General features: G+C 42.7%; 1 protein-coding gene and 1 long non-coding RNA gene across 2 annotated transcripts in view; one reads left to right on the top strand and one right to left on the bottom strand.

Annotated features, from left to right (window-relative positions):
• Nucleotides 1-19,418, top strand: part of LOC149748256 (uncharacterized) — a 349,957-nt gene that overhangs the window by 151,042 nt on the left and 179,497 nt on the right. The gene's annotated exons all lie outside the window — the stretch shown is intronic.
• MYRIP (myosin VIIA and Rab interacting protein) overlaps nucleotides 1-19,418 on the bottom strand; it is a 174,186-nt gene that overhangs the window by 25,535 nt on the left and 129,233 nt on the right. The window contains exon 10 of the mRNA XM_089918170.1: nucleotides 5,665-5,904. Coding sequence (XP_089774296.1) covers nucleotides 5,665-5,904 — 240 coding nt within the window. The remainder of the gene's footprint in view (nucleotides 1-5,664; nucleotides 5,905-19,418) is intronic.

The following is a 19,418-nucleotide window of genomic DNA, read 5'->3' on the forward strand; positions in this document are numbered from 1 at the left end:
GCATATTTGCTGGATCAAAGGGTATGCACACTTTGATTGCTTAGAGTTACCAAGTCACCAGTGTGCTAATATGTGTTACTTTGTGGGTATTAGACTGCCTATTTCCCTGAACTCTTACCAACATTGATTATCGTTCTTTTTAACCATCCAATTTGTTAGGCAAAGTGGCATTTCATTATTTCAATTTGCATTTTTATTGCTTGTCTGAACAAACGATAAACTTTGCCCTGTTCATGGCTGTCTTCCCAGTGCCTCAATGTGCTTTTGTTGAATGGAAAAAATGACTGTGCACACCATATGCCAAGTTCTGGGCTAGGTGTTGTATTGAATACAGCTGAGATACAATTAAAGTTGAATATTTTTTCATATGCTTATTGGTCATTTACATTCTTCTTTTTTTGCTTTTATTTTTGGTCAATTGTCTGCTTATGTAGACTGCCTTTTTATCTATTAGCATTATGAGTATATTAATTCTTGAGGGCTCAGTTCATCTTTTGCCTAGAGAAGAAGATGTTCTGTTGAAGCCCTCATAATCCAGGAGAGAACCCAGAACTCTTTTCCCAGCCGTGCAGGCCCCTCCCCCCAACACACAGGACACAAGCGTGGGAATGAGTGACACCAGTGACAACAGGAGTGAAATGAAACCTCACCTGTTCAAGCGCTGTGGATAAGAGCTGTAGCTCTAAGTGGACAGCTAAAGCTTCTCTTTTTTCCTAGCGCAGCAGTTAAATAGAAAGTTAGAAGAGGCAACAGGCATAAGGCCTACTGAGATCAGTGTAGCTTGTAAGATATAACTGGGGATTGAACCTTTAGCGCCAACTGAAGATGGAGACATGCTTCTCAAATAAGATACTACCTGGGGTGAAAGACACTGAATCCTCATGTGGATGGTGAGTCATTTTACAAGGGTGAGACACACATGGACAATACTTGATTTTATGTTAACACCGTGATATCGACAAAAAATTTTTCACAAGCACATTAAACTGCAGAAACCCACAGCTCTGGGTTTTCTCAGGCAACAATCAATCTGTCTGCTTATCCATTGACCAGTACTGTGTTTCTATATGACTTGATGCTAGTAAATGGGGAGCAGCTGTGAGAAGATGCACAAATCTGTCTCTTATTTGAGGAGAAAGACATTTATTACTTTAGGGAAGTCTCAGTACTTTGAGGAGAATTATTCCGTGAAACTATGAATATGGGAGTTATCTGCTGGTCTGTGACTCCTTTGTGAAACTAAAACACAATGATTCAGCTACTTGTGATAATTAATAAACAAAGACACTTTGCTTTCAGGACATTGCGTGTACAAATTTGACTATAATGCAAGAATTCACTAATATGGGCCTTCAACAAACACTCATGTTCCAAAAGCTTGACACACAGGACATCTTTTGTCATATAAATAGTGTCATAAATGATACTGATATCAGGAAACAAAAACCTATTTAATGCCTTACATGTCTAGAAGCATGGGATTTTGGAGCGAGCAGGGACCTTGGGGATCACTGCTTTAAGCTTGGGGAGATAGGGTTTTGTGGGAGATTCAGCCCCTGCATGTAGTCTCCAAAGTCAGGCCAGGAGTTCTTGACCTTTCTTTGCGTCCTTCTCTCAGGAATGCAGCACCTGCATATCCAGAAGCAGATGGTTCTAGGAACCACTTCAGCCAGGCCTTTCTTCCATAACCATTGGCACAGCCACCTGCCCAGTGGCAGAGGGGAAGCAAGTGCTTATTCCCGGGCTTGAAGGATCCCAGGGTTTGGAAGGTTGACCATGAGGTTGACCATGAGGTTGACCATGAGGTTCAATGAAACCAAGATGACTTCAATTAAAAACATGGCCTCTAGGAATCCAGGTTTCTGGGCTGGCCCCAAGTTTTACAAGCTGGTTCTTCAGGTAGTTAAAATTCAGATGGCAGTGACCATCCTTGAATCATCATTGGGCCCCCAACACCCAGCCAAAGTGAACCAACTGTAGGGACAAGTCTGCCTACAGCGAAGGGCTGACTCCCATCAAGAAACAGCGTGTTTCTAAAATGGTTCTTCTGCTGCTGGACAAGATTGTGAAGCCCTAATACCTACATGGGTTGTCATACCAAGGACACTGAACTGCCACTGATGTCCCTGTGTCTATGGGAATATGCACATTCCTCTGCTTTGGCTCCCAGAGAGAAGAACCTGCGATAGAGGCAGGAGGAATGGTGAAGTCTGGATAAAACTCTCTCTGTGTAAGGGATCCTCGTGGTCAGGCAGAGGCCATTAGCAGCCAGTCAGGCATTTGGATTTCTCCACTGCTTAGTCACAGATACTGCAGTGAGTGTTTGTGAACTGGGGACTCTGTGTGTTTTCCTGTTTGGTTACTGTCTTAGTCTGGTTTCCCCAGAAGCAGACCCTGAGACAGGGATTCGAGTGCATGGAGTTTATTTGGGAAGTGATCCCAGGAACCAGTGGAGGAGGGGGTGGGGCAAGGCAGGGAAGAGAAGGGAGCCAGATCCAGCTGGTCCTCACTGCGGGTGCCCAGAGCCAAATCTGCTGGGGAACTCGGGGCATCAGTGGGTAGCACACACTCCGTGGGTCACCACCCCAGTGGAGGCAAAGGAGTGGAGTATTTACACTCTTCCCATCAGTCACTGGTTAGGGCTGCTCCTGGGGAGGGGAGTGTTATTCTCTCACTCCCAGCCTGCCTTCTGCACAGGAAGAGGAGCTCCTGCTGTGCCGGGAGTCCCCAGGCAGATGGACCTTGGGCCAGTGTGCAGTAGCACGGTAAAGAGATAAGGCAGGCACGAACAGCTTCTGGAGCAGTTTCTTTAGCCCAGATCCGCTCCCGGACCATGGCGTGTGTGTGTACATGTGTGAGCGCTGGACAAACTAGTTGTGGTCGGATTACAAGGGAAGTCATAGTTACTCTGATCCCGAAGATGGGAACCTGGGAGGTTCTGACGTGGTATTTTCCCCATTACATTCTTCAGAGCATGATGAAGCACCGAACGTGGCTACAGACCTCTGGCTTGACACTGCACGTGTGGACGGGACATAGGCACTAAGCTGTTCCCTCAGTGCTAACACAGGGGCATTATTTCACGACAGTGAAGTTTCTTTTCCTTGAGGTTGTTAAAGGGGCTGTGAGGTTGTTGATATTTGCTGGGCTCTGGCTGTGTGCTACCTCTATGCTGCATAATTCAGTCCTCCCAACTCTACAGGGGGGTATGATTATCCCCATTTTACAGACACGGCCAACATGTGTTTGTCCAATCAACAATGAAGACCTAGACTGGTTTTTACGGATCGATATAAAAACAAGCCAGACTTGGGCTTGTCGACAGGCTAGGAGCAAGTTCAAGGGCCGCAGGGCAGCTCCAGCTGCTGAGTAGAGAAAGGATTGGAGGGGCCAAGGAGGGCAGCTAGGGGGCGGGGTGTAGGAAGCAGGCAAGAAACGGCCTTGGCTTAGAACCAAAGTCCAAAGTTTGCAAACTGCATGGATGTGTTTCACAGTCAGTCTAATCCTGAAGCCTATCTCTATACCCTTCTGCTTCTAAATAATCTTCCATAGATGAACGTATATTTCTGTTTTCCTTTAATCAGAGTAGCCGATGCTTGATGGAGAGAGATATATTGATTACCTCTTTTTGTTTGCTATCTGGGTTTTTACATACACAAGTGATATCTGGTTGACTATTTAATCCATTGATTCATGGTCGGCAATGGGAAGGACTTAAACTTTGAGAAACTGACACATTTGGGAGTTTGAATAAAAGCAACTCCCCTAATTTCCTGCTCAGCGAGGGCACAGGGCAGGATGGGGGCAGGATGGAGGGCTTGGCCAAGCACCCAGGATTTTCCACCTTTCCCTGTTCACATTCTGCCCAGAAGAGCACAGTACAAACGGATGGCTGTGCCTCCAGAAGGTGAGGCCTGCAGGCTGATGAGGGGCGTGTGTGCGTGGCTCATCCCAGCCTGGCATGCTGCTGGTACAGCATGAGCTTTTGGTGCCTTGGGACCACCAGACAGCAAAGCCAGTAGGATGTGGAGCCACTGTAAGAAATAATGTGATATTCTTCAGTTACCATCTGGCTCTCAGCTCTAGCAGACAAATGTGACTGTAATGGGCCATCGGTTCAAGTAACAGAGAGGATCAGAGCCCATAACCATTGAAGAGGCAATGGGTCGGAGACCATATCCTGGGGAAGGGCTGCCCGTGAAGGCCAAGATCTGCTCTCCACCCACAGAAATGCTGGGGGAAAGAGATGTGCGCCCAGGCAAAGGACCCAGCAGGTTTATGAGTGAGGATTCAATGGTTACGGAGGCCGGGTTGGGAATGAATGCAAGGCAGAGTCTGAGGTGTTGGAAGGTTCAGGGCCTCAGCCATGGAGGATGGTCCCCACTTCCCTTGGGGCCTGCTCTGGACCACCTGTGGTCATTCCTGGGTTGGCCAGGCTCCTGCACAGTACCCCAGCTTGGCTGTTGAGCAGATGAAGGGGACTCATTTCACCATGCACGTGGGTTACCAGCAGCCTGTTAGCTTAGATAGCCTGCTCTCAGAATAGGGAAAAAATTGATCCTAAGTACAAAGAAGTCTAGATGTTACCAGATAAGAGCTTATCTGAGTTCCAGAAGAGGCAGCTTGTTGTAAAGGAAGGAGCCTGTGATTTGATGCCAAGCAGGTTTGTGATGCAGCCTCAGCTCTGAAACTTACTAGCTGTGGGCCTTGGGTAAGTACCTTTGTGACTAGACTGTTTCCTCATCTGCAACATGGGTCTGTGTCTGCCTCAAAGGTTTTATATTAAATGAACTAACTAACATGTGCAAAGTACCAGGCATGTAGGAGACATTGAACAAATGCTAGCTTCTTCCCCTTCCCCTGGAGGCAGCAGGGATATCCTGACCAGGGGGCCAAGTCTAGTGTGAACGTACTTCGTGGAGCTGTAGTGGGAACCCAGGCATGTGCTGCAGGATGGTGGGCAGAAAGGCTGGGATCCCTTTCTGCCAGTGGCAGGGTCTATTTTCTGTGCCTTCCACACAATGTCCCTTGGAACTCAGTGGCCAGCTTGGGAGAAGGAAGGGAGGATGGTGGGACTGAAGATCAGGTGGTTGGAGCTTTGGGGACCCTCAGAGCAGCAGTCCTTTTATCTGTTTAAAGCACTGGGATTCCATATAAGGTTTGTTTGAGAAAGCCTTCTGGCTAAGTCAAACAAGCCAAAATCTGAAAACTGCAGAGATAAATGATCCAGAAGGCCACTTTCAACACAAAGACTTTATACTATGAAATGAAGCATCATCATTGGCTAAAAGAGGATTGGCTAGATGTTTTCAATCCACAGGAAACATTCCTTCGGGAGAGGGTGGGGCGGGAAATAACACAGCTCTTTACCAGTGAGAGAGACCATGGGTACTACGTTATAGAGTCGAAATGTAAGGGCTGTCTTGATGAAGAATAGGAGATGAGAGGTCTTGGGAGACTTCCAAGGACACGCGGTGCTACTTTCCTGGTTGAATAACAGCGTTAATCAAGCAGAGTTTTCTTGGGCTCTCCCAAGTGCATAGGGATGGGCATTTTAGAGAGTGCTCTTTGGGGTCCCAGCACATCTCTGCACAAATGCAGAACCTTCCCCCACACCCCAGCTGCAGAAACCAAGCCGTCTGCAGGTGGTTTCACAGAGCTTACCTTCTTCAGCTCTTCCTGGACGCTCTGGCTGTTGTCTTCAGAGGACAGACTTTCCTTCTGGTTCTCAGACTCTGTCTTGGGCTCGGACTCCTGATCCTCCCCAGAGGAAGTTTCCTTCTCACTCATTTTCATTGCCAACTCGTACAGCCTGTTTGTCCGTTTCTCTTCTGCAGCGTCTGTGCCGGCCTGTGGGTGCCGAGCCTCATTGCAGATATCAGTCTTTGATAAATCACCGGACACCTAAATGAAAGCCAGAATCATGAGCTGAAGACTCTTCTGCTACAGTCATGTTGCTTGTTGTTCCCAATAATCCCTGAGTAAAGGACAATCAGGAAAATGAAGCTCTTACCTGATCTGCTTTCCCTATGGATGGACTTTTTATTTTTACTTCTTCAAACACATGCATCTTAACACTTTGTTAAAAATTAAGGCAGGTGAGCACCTGTACTCAGAAAAGTGACTTCAGTGTTTTTCATTTGCAAAATAACTCACCGAGTGCCCACTAGGGTCAGCACTGTGCTGGTGCTGAGGATGCAAAGCTGAGCAAACCTCCGCCCGCCCCCTAGTGGAGAAGACACTAAAGCCCTGACAAGTGCACAGAAGCAGTGCGTGGGGAGGGAGGCTTTGACAGCCCTCTAAGGGGCACCGGATGGCAGGGCTGGGACTCAGGGAAAGCTTGCTTGTGGAGATGGTGTTTGAGTGGAGATTCAAAGTGTAGCAGTTACCCAGCTAAAAGGAAGAGAGGAAAGAATGGTATTCTAGGCAAATCGCAGATTTTGAGATGGTGCAAGGTCCTTGCGCATACATAAGGAATACTGTGTGCCCTTCCCTTGATAATTACACAATTACATCTCTGGCTCCTACTACCTCCGAAGCTCTCTCTATGAGTAGAACCTGACCAGGCCTGGGGAAGTCCAGGAAGACATGACATTCTAACTCTCTGTTTTTCACCTTATATTAGACAGATATGTATGGAATCTTAGCAAGATAACCCTTAAAGTACCATTAGGGTCCACTGGACCCAATATTAGTTTGTGGTTTTTTTTTTGAATTTTATTTTATTTTATTTTTTATACAGTAGGTTTTTTTTTTTAACATCTTTACTGGAGGATAATTGGTTTACAACGGTGTGTTAGTTTCTGCTTTATAACAAAGTGAATCAGCTATACATATACACATGTTCCCATATCTCCTCCCTCTTGCATCTCCCTCCCACTCTCCCTATCCCACCCCTCTAGGTGGTCACAAAGCACCGAGCTGATCTCCCTGTGCTTAAAGCAGGTTCTTATTAGTTATCTATTTTATACCTATTAGTGTATATATGTCAATCCCAACCTCCCAATTCATCCCACCCCCCACCCCTGGCTTTCCCCCCTTGGTGTCCATACATTTTTTCTCTACATCTGTGTCCCTATTTCTGCCCTGTAAACCGGTTGACCTGTACCATTTTTCTAGATTCCACATATATGCGTTAATATACGATATTTGTTTTTCTCTTTCTGACTTACTTCACTCTGTATGACAGTCTCTGGGTCCATCCACGTCTCTACAAATGACCCAATTCCGTCCCTTTTTACAGCTGAGTAATATTCCATTGTATATATGTGCCACATCTTCTTTATCCATTCATCTGTCAGTGGGCATTTAGGTTGCTTCCGTGTCCTGGCTGTTGGAAATAGAGCTGCAATGAACATTGGAGTGCATGTGTCTTTTTGAATTATGGTTTTCTCAGGGTATATGCCCAGTAGTGGGATTGCTTGGTCATAAGGTAATTCTATTTTTAGTATTTTAAGGATCCTCCTTACTGTTCTTCATAGTGGTTGTATCAATTTACATCCCCACAAACAGTGCAAGAGGGTTCCCTTTTCTCCACACCCTCTCCAGCATTTGTTGTTTGTAGATTTTCTGATGATGCCCATTCTAACCAGTGTGAGGTGATACCTCATTGTAGTTTTCATTTGCATTTCTCTAATAATTAGTGATGTTGAGTAGCTTTTCATGTGCCTCTTGGCCATCTGTATGTCTTCTTTGGAGAAATGTCTGTGTAGGTCTTCTGCCCATTTTTTGTTTGGGCTGCTTGTTGTTTTAATATTGAGCTGCATGAGCTGTTTATATATTTTGGAGATTAATCTTTTGTCCGTTGATTCATTTGCAAATATTTTCTCCCACTCTGAGTGTTGTCTTTTTGTCTTGTTTATAGTTTCCTTTGCTGTGCAAAAGCTTGGAAGTTTCATTAGGTCCCATTTGTTTATTTTTGCTTCTATTTCCATTACTCCAGGAGGTGGGTCAAAAAAGGTCTTGCTGTGATTTATGTCAAAGAGTGTTCTTCCTATGTTTTCCTCTAAGAGTTTTATAGTGTCCAGTCTTACATTTAGGTCTTTAATCCATTTTGAGTTTACTTTTGTGTATGGTGTTAGGGAGTGTTCTAATTTCATTCTTTACATGTAGCTGTCCGGTTTTCCCAGCACCACTTATTGAAGAGGCTGTCTTTTCTCCATTGTATATCCTTGCCTCCTTTGTCATAGATTAGTTGACCATAGGTGCGTGGGTTTATCTCTGGGCTTTCTATCCTCTTCCATTGATCTATGTTTCTGTTTTTGTGCTAGTACCATATTGTCTTGATTACTGTAGCTTTGTAGTATAGTCTGAAATCAGGGAGTCTGATTCCTCCAGCTCCATTTTTTTCCCTCAAGATTGTTTTGCCTATTCGGGGTCTTTTGTGTCTCCATACAAATTAAAATTGTTTTTGTTCTATTCTGTAAAAACTGCCATGGATAATTTGATAGGGATTGCATTGAATCTGTAGATTGCTTTGGGTAATATAGTCATTTTCACAATACTGATTCTTCCAATCCAAGAACATGGTATATCTCTCCATCTGTTTGTTTCATCTTTGATTTCTTTCATCAGTGTCTTATAGTTTTCTGAGTAAGGTCTTTTACCTCCTTAGGTAGGTTTATTCCTAGGTATTTTATTCTTTTTGATGTGATGGTAAATGGGTTTGTTTCCTTAATTTCTCTTTCTGATCTTTCGTTGTTAGTGTATAGGGATGCAAGTAATTTCTGTGCATTAATTTTGTATCCTGCAACCTTACCAAATTCATTGATTAGTTCTAATAGTTTTCTGGTGGCATCTTTAGGATTTTCTATGTATAGTATCATGTCATCTGCAAACAGTGACACTTTTACTTCTTCTTTTCCAATTTGTATTCCTTTTATTTCTTTTTCTTTTTTGATTGTCATGGCTGGGACGTCCAAAACTATATTGAATAATAGTGGAGAGAGTGGACATCCTTGTCTTGTTCCTGAAATGCTTTCAGTTTTTCACCACTGAGAATGATGTTTTCTGTGGGTTTGTCATATATGGCCTTTATTATGTTGAGGTAGGTTCCCTCTATGCCCACTTTCTGGAGAGTCTTTCTCATAAATGGGTGTTGAATTTTGTTAAAAGCTTTTTCTGCATCTATTGAGATGATCATATGGTTTTTATTCTTTAATTTGTTAATTGATTTGCATATATTGAAGAATCGTTGCATACCTGGGATAAATCCCACTTGATCATGGTGTATGATTCCTTTAATGTGTTGGATTCTTTTTGCTAGTATTTTGTTGAGGATTTTTGCATCTATATTCATCAGTGATATTAGTCTGTAATTTTCTTTTTTTTGTAGTATATTTGTCCGGTTTTGGTATCAGGGTGATGGTGGTCTTGTAGAATGAGTATGGGAGTGTTTCTTCCTCTGCAATTTTTTGGAAGAGTTTGAGAAGGATGGGTGTTAGCTCTTCTCTAAATGTTTGATAGAATTCACCTGTGAAGCCATCTGGTCCTGGACTTTTGTTTGTTGGAAGATTTTTAATAAATTTCATTTCTTGTGATTGGTCTGTTCATATTTTCTATTTCTTCCTGGTTCAGTCTTGGAAGGTTATACCTTTCTAAGAATTTGTCCATTTCTTCCAGGTTGTCCATTTTATTGGCATAGAGTTGCTTGTGGTAGTCTCTAAGGATGTTTTGTATTTCTGTGGTGTCTGTTGTACCTCTCCTTTTTCATTTCTAATTTTATTGATTTGAGTCCTCTCCCTATTTTACTTGATGAGTCTGGGTAAAGGTTTATCAATTTTGCTTATCTTCTAAAGATCCAGCTTTTAGTTTTATTGATCTTTGCTATTGTTTTCTTTGTTTCTATTTCATTTATTTCTGCTCTGATCTTTATGATTTCTTTCCTTCTACTAACTTTGGGTTTTGTTTGTTCTTCTTTCTCTAGTTCCTTTAGGTGTAAGGTTAGATTGTTTATTTGAGACTTTACTTGTTTCTTGAGGTAGGATTGTATTGCTATAAACTTCCCTCTTAGAACTGCTTTTGCTGCATCCCATAGGTTTAGGATCGTTGTGTTTCGTTGTCATTTGTCTCTAGGTATTTTTTGATTTCCTCTTTGATTTCTTCAGTAATCTCTTGGTTATTTAGTAATGTATTGTTTAGCCTCCATGTGTTTGTGTTTTTTACATTTTTTTCCCTGTAATTGATTTCTAATCTCATACCGTTGTGGTCGGAAAAGATGCTTTATATGATTTCAATTTTCTTAAATTTACTGAGGCTTGATTTGTGACCCCAGATGTGATCTATCCTGGAGAATGTGTGCACTTGAGAAAAAAGGGTAATCTGCTGTTTTTGGATGGAATGTTCTATGAATATCAATTAAATCTATCTTGTCTGTTGTGTCATTTAAAGCTTGTGTTTCCTTATTAATTTTCTGTCTGGATGATCTGTCCATTGATGTAAGTGAGGTGTTAAAGTCCCCGACTATTATTGTGTTACTGTCAATTTCTTCTTTTACAGCTGTTAGCATTTGCCTTATGTATTGAGGTGCTCCTGTGTTGGGTGCATATATATTTATAATTGTTATATCTTCTTCTTGGGTTGATCCCTTGATCATTATGTAGTGTCCTTCCTTGTCTCATGTAACATTCTTTATTTTAAAGTCTATTTTATCTGATATGAGTATTGCTACTCCAGCTTTGTTTTGATTTCCATTTGCATGGAATATCTTTTTCTATCCCTTCACTTTCAGTCTGAATGTGTCCCTAGGTCTGAAGTGGGTCTCTTGTAGACAGCATATCTATGGGTCTTGTTTTTGTATCCATTCAGTGAGCCTGTGTCTTTGCTTGGAGCGTTTAATCCATTCACATTTAAGGTAATTATTGATATGTATGTTCCTATGACCATTTTCTTAATTGTTTTGGGTTTGTTTTTGTAGGTCCTTTTCTTCTCTTGTTTTTCCCACTTCGAGAAGTTCCTTTAGCATTTGTTGTAGAGCTGGTTTGGTGGTGCTGAATTCTCTTAGCTTTCGCTTGTCTGTAACTGTTTTGATTTCTCCATCAAATCTGAAAGAGATTCTTGCCAGGTGGAGTAAGCTTGGTTGTAGGTTCTTTGCTTTCATCACTTTATATACATCATGCCACTCCCTTCTGGCTTGTAGAGTGTCTGCTGAGAAATCAGCTATTAACCTTATGAGAGTTCCCTCGTATCTTATTTTTCGTTTTTCCCTTGTTGCTTTTCATAATTTTTCTTTGTGTTTAATTTTTGTCAATTCGATTACTATGTGTCTTGTCGTGTTTCTCTTTGGGTTTATCCTGCTTGGGACTCTCTGTGTTTCCTGGACTTGGGTGGCTATTTCCTTTCCCATGTTAGGGAAGTTTTCAACTATAATCGCTTCAAATATTTTCTCGCAGCCATTCTCTCTCTTTTCTCCTTCTGGGACCCCTATAATGTGAATGTTGGTGCATTTAATGTTGTGCCAGAGGTCTCTTAGGCTGCCTTCATTTCTTTTCATTCTTTTTTCTTTCTTCTGTTCCACGACAGTGAATTCCACCATTCTGTCTTCCAGGTCACTTATCCATTCTTCTGCCTCAGTTATTCTGCTATTGATTCCTTCTAGTGTAGTTTTCATTTCAGTTATTGTATTGTTCATATCTGTTTGTTTGTTCTTTAATCCTTCTAGGTCTTTGTTAAACATTTCTTGCATCTTCTTGATCTTTGCCTCCATTCTTTTTTTGAGGTGTTGGATCATGTTCACTATCATTACTCTGAATTCTTTTTCTGGAAGGTTGCCTATCTCCACTTCATTTAGTTGTTTTTCTGGGGTTTTATCTTGTTCCTTCATCTGGTGCATAGTCCTCTGCCTTTTCATTTTGCCTGTCTTTCTGTGAATGTTGTTTTTGTTCCACAGGCTGCAGGATTGTAGTTCTTGCTTCTGTTGTCTGCCCTCTGGTGGATGAGGCTAAGAGGCTTGTGCAAGCTTCCTGATGGGAGGGACTGGTGGTGGGTAGAGCTGGGTGTTGCTCTGGTGGGCAGAGCTCAGAAAACTTTAATCTGCTTGTCTGCTGATGGGTGGGGCTGACTTCCCTCCTGTTGGTTGTTTGGCCTGAGGCGACCCAGCCCTGGAGCCTGCAGGCTCTTTGGTGGGGATAATGGCCAACTCCAGGAGGGCTTAAGCTAAGGAGTACTTCCCAGAACTTCCACTGCCAGTGTCCCTGTCCCCGTGGTGAGCCACAGCATCCCCCCAGCTCTGCAGGAGACCCTCCAACACTAGCAGGTAGGTCTGGTTCATTCTCCTGTGGGGTCACTGCTCCTTCCCCCTGGGTCCTGATGCGTATACAACTTTGTGTGTGCCCTTCAAGAGTGGAGTCTCTGTTTCCCCCAGTCCTGTCGAAGTCCTGCAATCAAATCCTGCTAGTGTTCAAAGTCTGATTCTCTTTGAATTCCTCCTCCTGTTGTCAGACCTCCAGGTTGGGAAGCCTGACGTGGGGCTCAGAACCTTCACTCCAGTGGGAGGACTTCTGTGGTATAATTGTTCTCTAGTTTGTGAGTCACCCACGCAGCGGTTATGGGATTTGATTTTATTGTGATTGTGCCCCTCCTACCATCTCTTTGTGTCTTCTCCTTTGTCTTTGGATGTGGGGTATCTTTTTGGTGAGTTCCAGTGTCTTTCTGTCGATAATTGTTCAGCAGTTAGTTGTGATTCTGATGCTCTCCCAAGAGGGAGTGAGCACATGTCCTTCTACTCCACCATCCTGAACCAATCTCCCAGTATTAGTTTTTGAGTTTCCTCTTTAAGTTGTTGTATCTATTTATAAGGCTTGGTATTTCATGGCTTTTATTCTTCCTTGAAGAACTCCCAACAAACAAAGTGAAAATGTACTAATTTTGTAAATAAAACTCATTGTATTTTGCAATTACTATCTGGACCCTTTTATAAATCTAAGATACATGAAGGGATTTCTATGATCTCATTTTCCTTATCTTTTGAAATATTTTGCTGTTTCATCATCCTGGGAATTATCTTTCATCATTACTCATCAAATATTTCCAATTATGCTAAAAAGAGACTAGAATAATAAAACAGAAGAATGGAATTACCTAGAAGGATGATTCAACATCAGAATAAATCATCACCGTTTTGAGTCTGCTTTTAGCTCATTGTATATGGTTGAGAATTCAAAATTTTTCATAATGGCAAAGGAATAAAACAGACAGAGAACATTTCACAATTAGATGACTCAGAAGATGAAGTTAAAGAGAAGAGCAGCTCCCCAGACTCTAATAATGATGATGGAATTGATTGTATAAGTAAAATCTCAGACTAAGAATCTTCAGATGACAGTGTCCTAGGTGAATTTTCTCAACCCAAGAATCGATGAGTAAACAACATATTTATCAGGATAAGAGGAAAGATGGTATTTTCATTCAGTTAGTCATTCAACAAGAAGGGCTTCATCACACATATTTTGCAACAAGAATCTAGACCATCCTGTTCTGCTAAAAAGATGTGTGGCAGATTCTTTATGATGTTTGTGTACCAAGTTTGCTTGATACAGTTTGTAATTGGACAAATGCTAAAGGGAGCTGTCTATATAAAAGTGATTAGAAGGAGATAGATGACAGAAATGAAAAAAGATCACTGGATTGATAAAAGAAAAAGGGTCCCTGGGAAACGATAATTTTTTTTTTCTGGGCCTGAGTAAGAATCATGATGAGGGCCTTGTGAGAGGTGAGTAAAGCCCCCATTATGCCTGAGAAGGAGGAGTCCCTTGGTCTGAGGACTTGGGGCAGCTCCATGGGAAGAATGGTCTCTGAGCAGGTTCTTGAGAGGTAAGGAGCACTTTAATATGTAGACATGGGGACAAGCATTCTTGATGAGGAAGCAGCAGGATCACTAAGACCCAGGGTATATGAAACTGCTCAGTATAGTTAGAGGAATAGGGCTCAGAAGTGGAGAGAGTGGGGAACTTGGGGGTATGGAGAAAACAGGCCTGGGTCAGACTGCAGAGGGTTAAGCATCCACCTAAGGAACTGAGCTTTATCTGTCAAATATCTCCCAGGCTCCTGGGTGGCCCCAAGGGCATCCAGAAGCTGGCTCATGGAAGATCTTTGGTGTGGCTCGAAGGTGAGCACCCAGGGGCTCCCTACAGTGGAAATGAGGTAGCTGCCCTGTGGCTGGACAGCCGTGTGGGAAGCGGATGAAAGTGAGAGCCGAGCTGGGGCCTGAGGGAGAGATCCTGGGTTCTGACTGAGCACACAGGAGAGGGAGCCTTAGACACTGGTGGGGGATGCTGGGCGGGGAGCAGGAGGGGGATGACTTAATGAACAGGGGCCCCATCAGTGAGAGACCTGCAGGGACCCAGAGGACACTGCTCAGCTCTAGGAGGACACCAGAAGCCCCCCTCCCCACCCCCAAGACAGCGAAGGTAGAGAAAGTGGAGGGGTTGGACGACTGGTTATTTACTTAAAAAAATACAGTTTTAAACAGAAAGTTGATTAAATCGCACGAGGCTAAGTGTTCCTTGGATTGCCTGGGTTACATTCCCGGCTCTTCAGAAATCGGAGGCTGATGAGGAAATTTAAGGCGGTTATGGAAGATCAAAACGTTGCCTTTTCTTTGCACACTTCCATTTAGTGTGTGGAACATGGAGATTCTGGCTAAATAAAGATGTAAAATTTTAAACACCTGATGATGGAATACTCATTAAGATAAGCTAGTACATTTTCTTAAGCAAGAGACTTCTAATCTATTCTTGGTGGTCTGCAAGTTCTTTATACTAATTTTTAAATTTTGGTTTTCATTTCACTGATAACCTAAGGAAAAAAAAAAAAAAAAGGCACATTCTGGATTACCAGGGCAACCACCTTACAGCTGAGTGCTGCCATGGATCGCCATTCCTTTGTTTGCATTTATGCTTCTGGTGGTGCTAAAGATTTCTTACCTTGACAGTATTTAGATTTGAATGCAGCTGTTCCCAAACTAGATATCCACTGAAAAATTCTTGAGTAATCTGTGAATTCTCAAGATTGAGAAACAAAGAGGTAGAAATAAATGGAGGCAATGGGTATGTGAGAACTGGACAGTTCTCGCAGCTGAGCACAGCCATGTGGGTGAGCACTGCCCTCGGCGAGGCACACAATCTCCTTCAAGGGTCTCAGTCGTTCCCTCTGTATCCACAAAGACACTGAGGTTGAGTAGGCTGTCCAAGGTCAGGTGCCTAGTGTATGGCTGAGCTGAAGATGGCCTGACCCTGAAGGCCAAGCTCTTTGCATTATTCTAAGATGAGGCTAGAAGCTCCAAATTAAACCATGCTCCTTGGAAGGAGAACAGTTAGCAAAGCCACAGTCTCAGAGGACTGTCCTTACCTTCAGTTGCCCTAGTGGTCTGTCTTTATAGACCTTGAAATCCTGCTTGCTTTAATTCAAAGCAGTTTTTCTCGTACTCAGCCTTATCACCATCCTCATCAAAATTCTCCACACATTTGAAGGGAGCAATGTCAGTGTCTTCCAGGCTAAACAACCGCAGTCCTAGCAACACTTTCTCCTAGAGCCTGGCTTTCAACTGCCAGGTCATTTGAGGGGGAGGTGGGAGGCTCTGGGTTTTCTCCATCTTTTTAAAAAGAGCCCTGCTAAAGAATTACCCTCAGGCGTTACATGTCAGCCTTCATTGAATATATCCTGGTGTCCTGGTGGCTCTCCCCAGCCCCTGTGATGAAAGATACTGAACCTGACCTAAAAAATCAGAATTTCTGTAGCTTGCTTTTAGATATCATTTTAGTCAACTTCAGAGAAAAGCCCCAACAGGTTAACTAACCGTAGAGGCACTGTACGTGACAAATGTACATAGCTTTACTTGCAAATCCCTTGGCATATTTATCCCGAATCCAAGAAGAGCAGAATGAGCCTTGGTACTGGCTGACTCCACTGTTGACCTGTTTCTTCTGAGGACTCGAAAAAGTTCTGTCTCTGGTGCCTTAAGATAGAGGTTTGTCCTCTCCCAGTGTATTGCTGTTAACCTAAAACTAGATTTATTCACATGCTGTACTCCGGTGAATAAAGCATTAAAAGAAAATAACTGGTGTGATAAGAACAGTCATACGTACCAAAATATACATCGAATCCTTGGTCAACTTAACAGGGTGGAAATGGGAAGATGGAACCTGGAATTTTATCAAATTTAATATTATAATCTTTCTGCCTCAAGAAGAACTGCTTTACCTGGAAGGGTCTGAGTTGGGTCAGTGGAGCTTCACAGAAGGCAGATATGGGGCCCGGATCTTGGGGATGAATTTGGTGAAGGAGGTTATGGGAACTTAGCACCTGGGTGTCATCTGGAAGCCTTAATTTTAGCTTTTATAATTACAGGTCAGTTGTCCTGGTGTGAATCCCAAGCTGTTCTCTGAGTCCTTCATATTATAAAATTGATTTCAAAATAAACAAAACCTTAATCAAATCTGGGTCACATCTCCCTCTCCCAGAACCCAAATCCCTCTGACGGATGGGCTCTGCCCCTAGTCTGTTTTCCCTTTATAATCTGGCAGAATTAACTATGCCATTTGTTGAAACAGCAGCCATTTATTCCCTAGAATTATGGCAATCTGTATAAAATATCTGGAAAATCATTAGCCTGGACTTCTCAGGTCAATATTTACATGAGGAACAGGCATTTAAGACACAATTATTTTCATACTGACCACAGTTGGCCTATTAACTTTGTGGAAAAATCCTTTAGGAAGGAAGCAGCATTAACAGTGGATTTCATCTTTATTTTTTTCTTTGACTCTGGATTGGCATTGGACGTAGACTAAGTTACATGATCCTTGGATTTTGATGATGATTCAGAACCTGGACCATAATGCAGGCGTGAGAGTCAGAATCTCAGAAGGGTCAGGAAGAGTCTCCTGAACAATCACATGATGACCTTCAGGGTAGGGGCTGGGGTAGCGGGGCTGAGGGGTGTTCCAGATTCCCTTCTTTTCATTGCAAACGACTTGCTATCTGTTGTGAGTGGGCTGGGTTCGAGTCCCTGCCATATAGAGAGCTCAACATTTGCCTCGTGGAATGAATACGGTTTTACTGCCACAAGTAAGTAAAGGCTTTAACTGACAGGTAGCCCCTCTATTTGATATCTGCCCAAAGTAGGGCTATAAGTTAACTATAGCAAAACAAAAGTCATTATTTTTGGTGGATGATCCTTAATATCCAACAGAGTCCTGTTTAAAAATGTAAAGCTCTGAGCGCTTGTGTTTATGCACATTTCTCCCCCCACTGGGGAGAAGACTTAATAATTCATCAGGTTCTCAAAACAGCCTATGACACAAGAATGTTTAAGAAACACTGTTATACAGCAAATGTCTCATTGTTTTCTAGACCTGTTCTCTGCAACCGGCTTGTCTTAGAGGGCCCACCCAGCAATTCTCACCAATAAGGGGAATCACTTGACAGATACTTGACTCAAGATTTTTCTGCTGTCCAGCGGGTATTTGGTCATACTTGCTCTAAACTTTTTGCAGGCTATGATCTGTACTTGCTTAGGCTGCTGTGGAGGTGGGAGTGAGAGGCATGGGGGGATGGCAGACTTGTCTCAGAGAGGCTCTCTAAGTTTTCATTTAAAGGAAGTTTCCACACCTAAAAAGATATGAAAATCAATGGTGAAGAATTGAGGATGGGGAGGTGGGGACTGTCACCCTTTGGTCTGTGTACTGGAGGAAATTCAAACACAATTTGAGAAGATTTAAGGGCTTGCTTGGGAGCGTTCTCTTGACACACCTCCGAGGTGGGTAGACCCGTCAGGTGCCTCTGTTCATGGGCGTGGGGGTGTTGCCATAATACCCCCAACATGCATGGTCTTGCAGGCACTTGTCAGGTGCATGCCTTTGAATTCAGAGCTGCACAGCACTCATGAGCCAGGGCCTGAGGAGGCAGCCATCCACTCCTCTACAGATCCTACAATTTAATCCTGGAGCAACCCGGACCAGCAGAGGTCAGAGTATTTTGGCCCCTCGTAGACCTGACCCGACTGAGTTGTCCCCAGAGCGATGTGTTGGTCCACACTGAGGGACACTGTGAGAAGCAGCCTCCAAAGTGTGTGTTCGTTTGAAGCAGTTTATTGTGGAGGGTGCTGTATTCTGCATTCTCTCCACAAGGACCCATGAGATAAATTTCTCTTGGATCTCAGGTCAAGGAGCAGCATCTTTTTTATTTTATTTTATTTTAATTTTTTAATTTAATTTATTTTTTTATACAGCAGGTTCTTATTAGTCATCAGTTTTATACACCTCACTGTATACATGTCAATCCCAATCGCCCAATTCATTACACCACCACCACCACCTCCCCATGGCTTTCCCCCCTTGGTGTCCATACGTTTGTTCTCTACATCTGTGTCTCAACTTCTGCCCTGCAAACCGGCTCATCTGTACCATTTTTCTAGGTTCCACATGTATGAGTTAATATACGATATTTGTATTTCTCTTTCTGACTTACTTCACTCTGTATGACAGTCTCCAGATATATCCACGTCTCTACAAATGACCCAATTTTGTTCCTTTTTATGGCTGAGTAATATCCCATTGTATACATGTACCACATCTTCTTTATCCATTCGTCTGTCGATGGGCATTTAGGTTGCTTCCATGACCTGGCTGTTGTAAATAGTGCTGCAGTGAACATTGGGGTGCATGTGTCTTTTTGAATTATGGTTTTCTCTGGGTATATGCCCAGTAGTGGAATTCCTGGATCATATGGTAATTCTATTTTTAGTTTTTTAAGGAATCTCCATACTGTTCTCCATAGTGGCTGTATCAATTTACATTCCCACCAACAGTGCAAGGGGGTTCCTTTTTCTCCACACCCTCTCCAGCATTTGTTGTTTGTAGATTTTCTGATGATGCCCATTCTAACTGGTGTGAGGTGATACCTCACTGTAGTTTTGATTTGCATTTCTCTAATAATTAGTGATGTTGAGCAGCTTTTCATGTGCTTCTTGGCCATCTGTATGTCTTCTTTGGAGAAATGTCTATTTAGGTCTTCTGCCCATTTTTGGATTGGGTTGTTTGTTTTTTTAATATTGAGCTTCATGAGCTGTTTATATATTTTGGAGACTAATCCTTTGTCCATTGATTCGTTTGCAAATATTTTCTCCCATTCTGAGGGCTGTCTATTCGTCTTGTTTATGGTTTCCTTTGCTGTGCAAAAGCTTTGAAGTTTCATTAGGTCCCATTTGTTTTTTTTGTTTTTATTTCCATTACTCTAGGAGATGGATCAAAAAAGATCTTGCTGTGATTTATGTCATAGAGTGTTCTGCCTATGTTTTCCTCTAAGAGTTTTATAGTGTCCAGTCTTACATTTACATTTAATCCATTTTGAGTTTATTTTTGTGTATAGTGTTAGGTAGTGTTCTAATTTCATTCTTTTACATGTACCTGTCCAGTTTTCCC

This window comes from Delphinapterus leucas, chromosome 10, assembly GCF_059928025.1.
Source record: "Delphinapterus leucas isolate spDelLeu-1000000601 "Yukka" chromosome 10, BTC_Dleu_Yukka2, whole genome shotgun sequence".
NCBI lineage: Eukaryota > Metazoa > Chordata > Mammalia > Artiodactyla > Monodontidae > Delphinapterus > Delphinapterus leucas.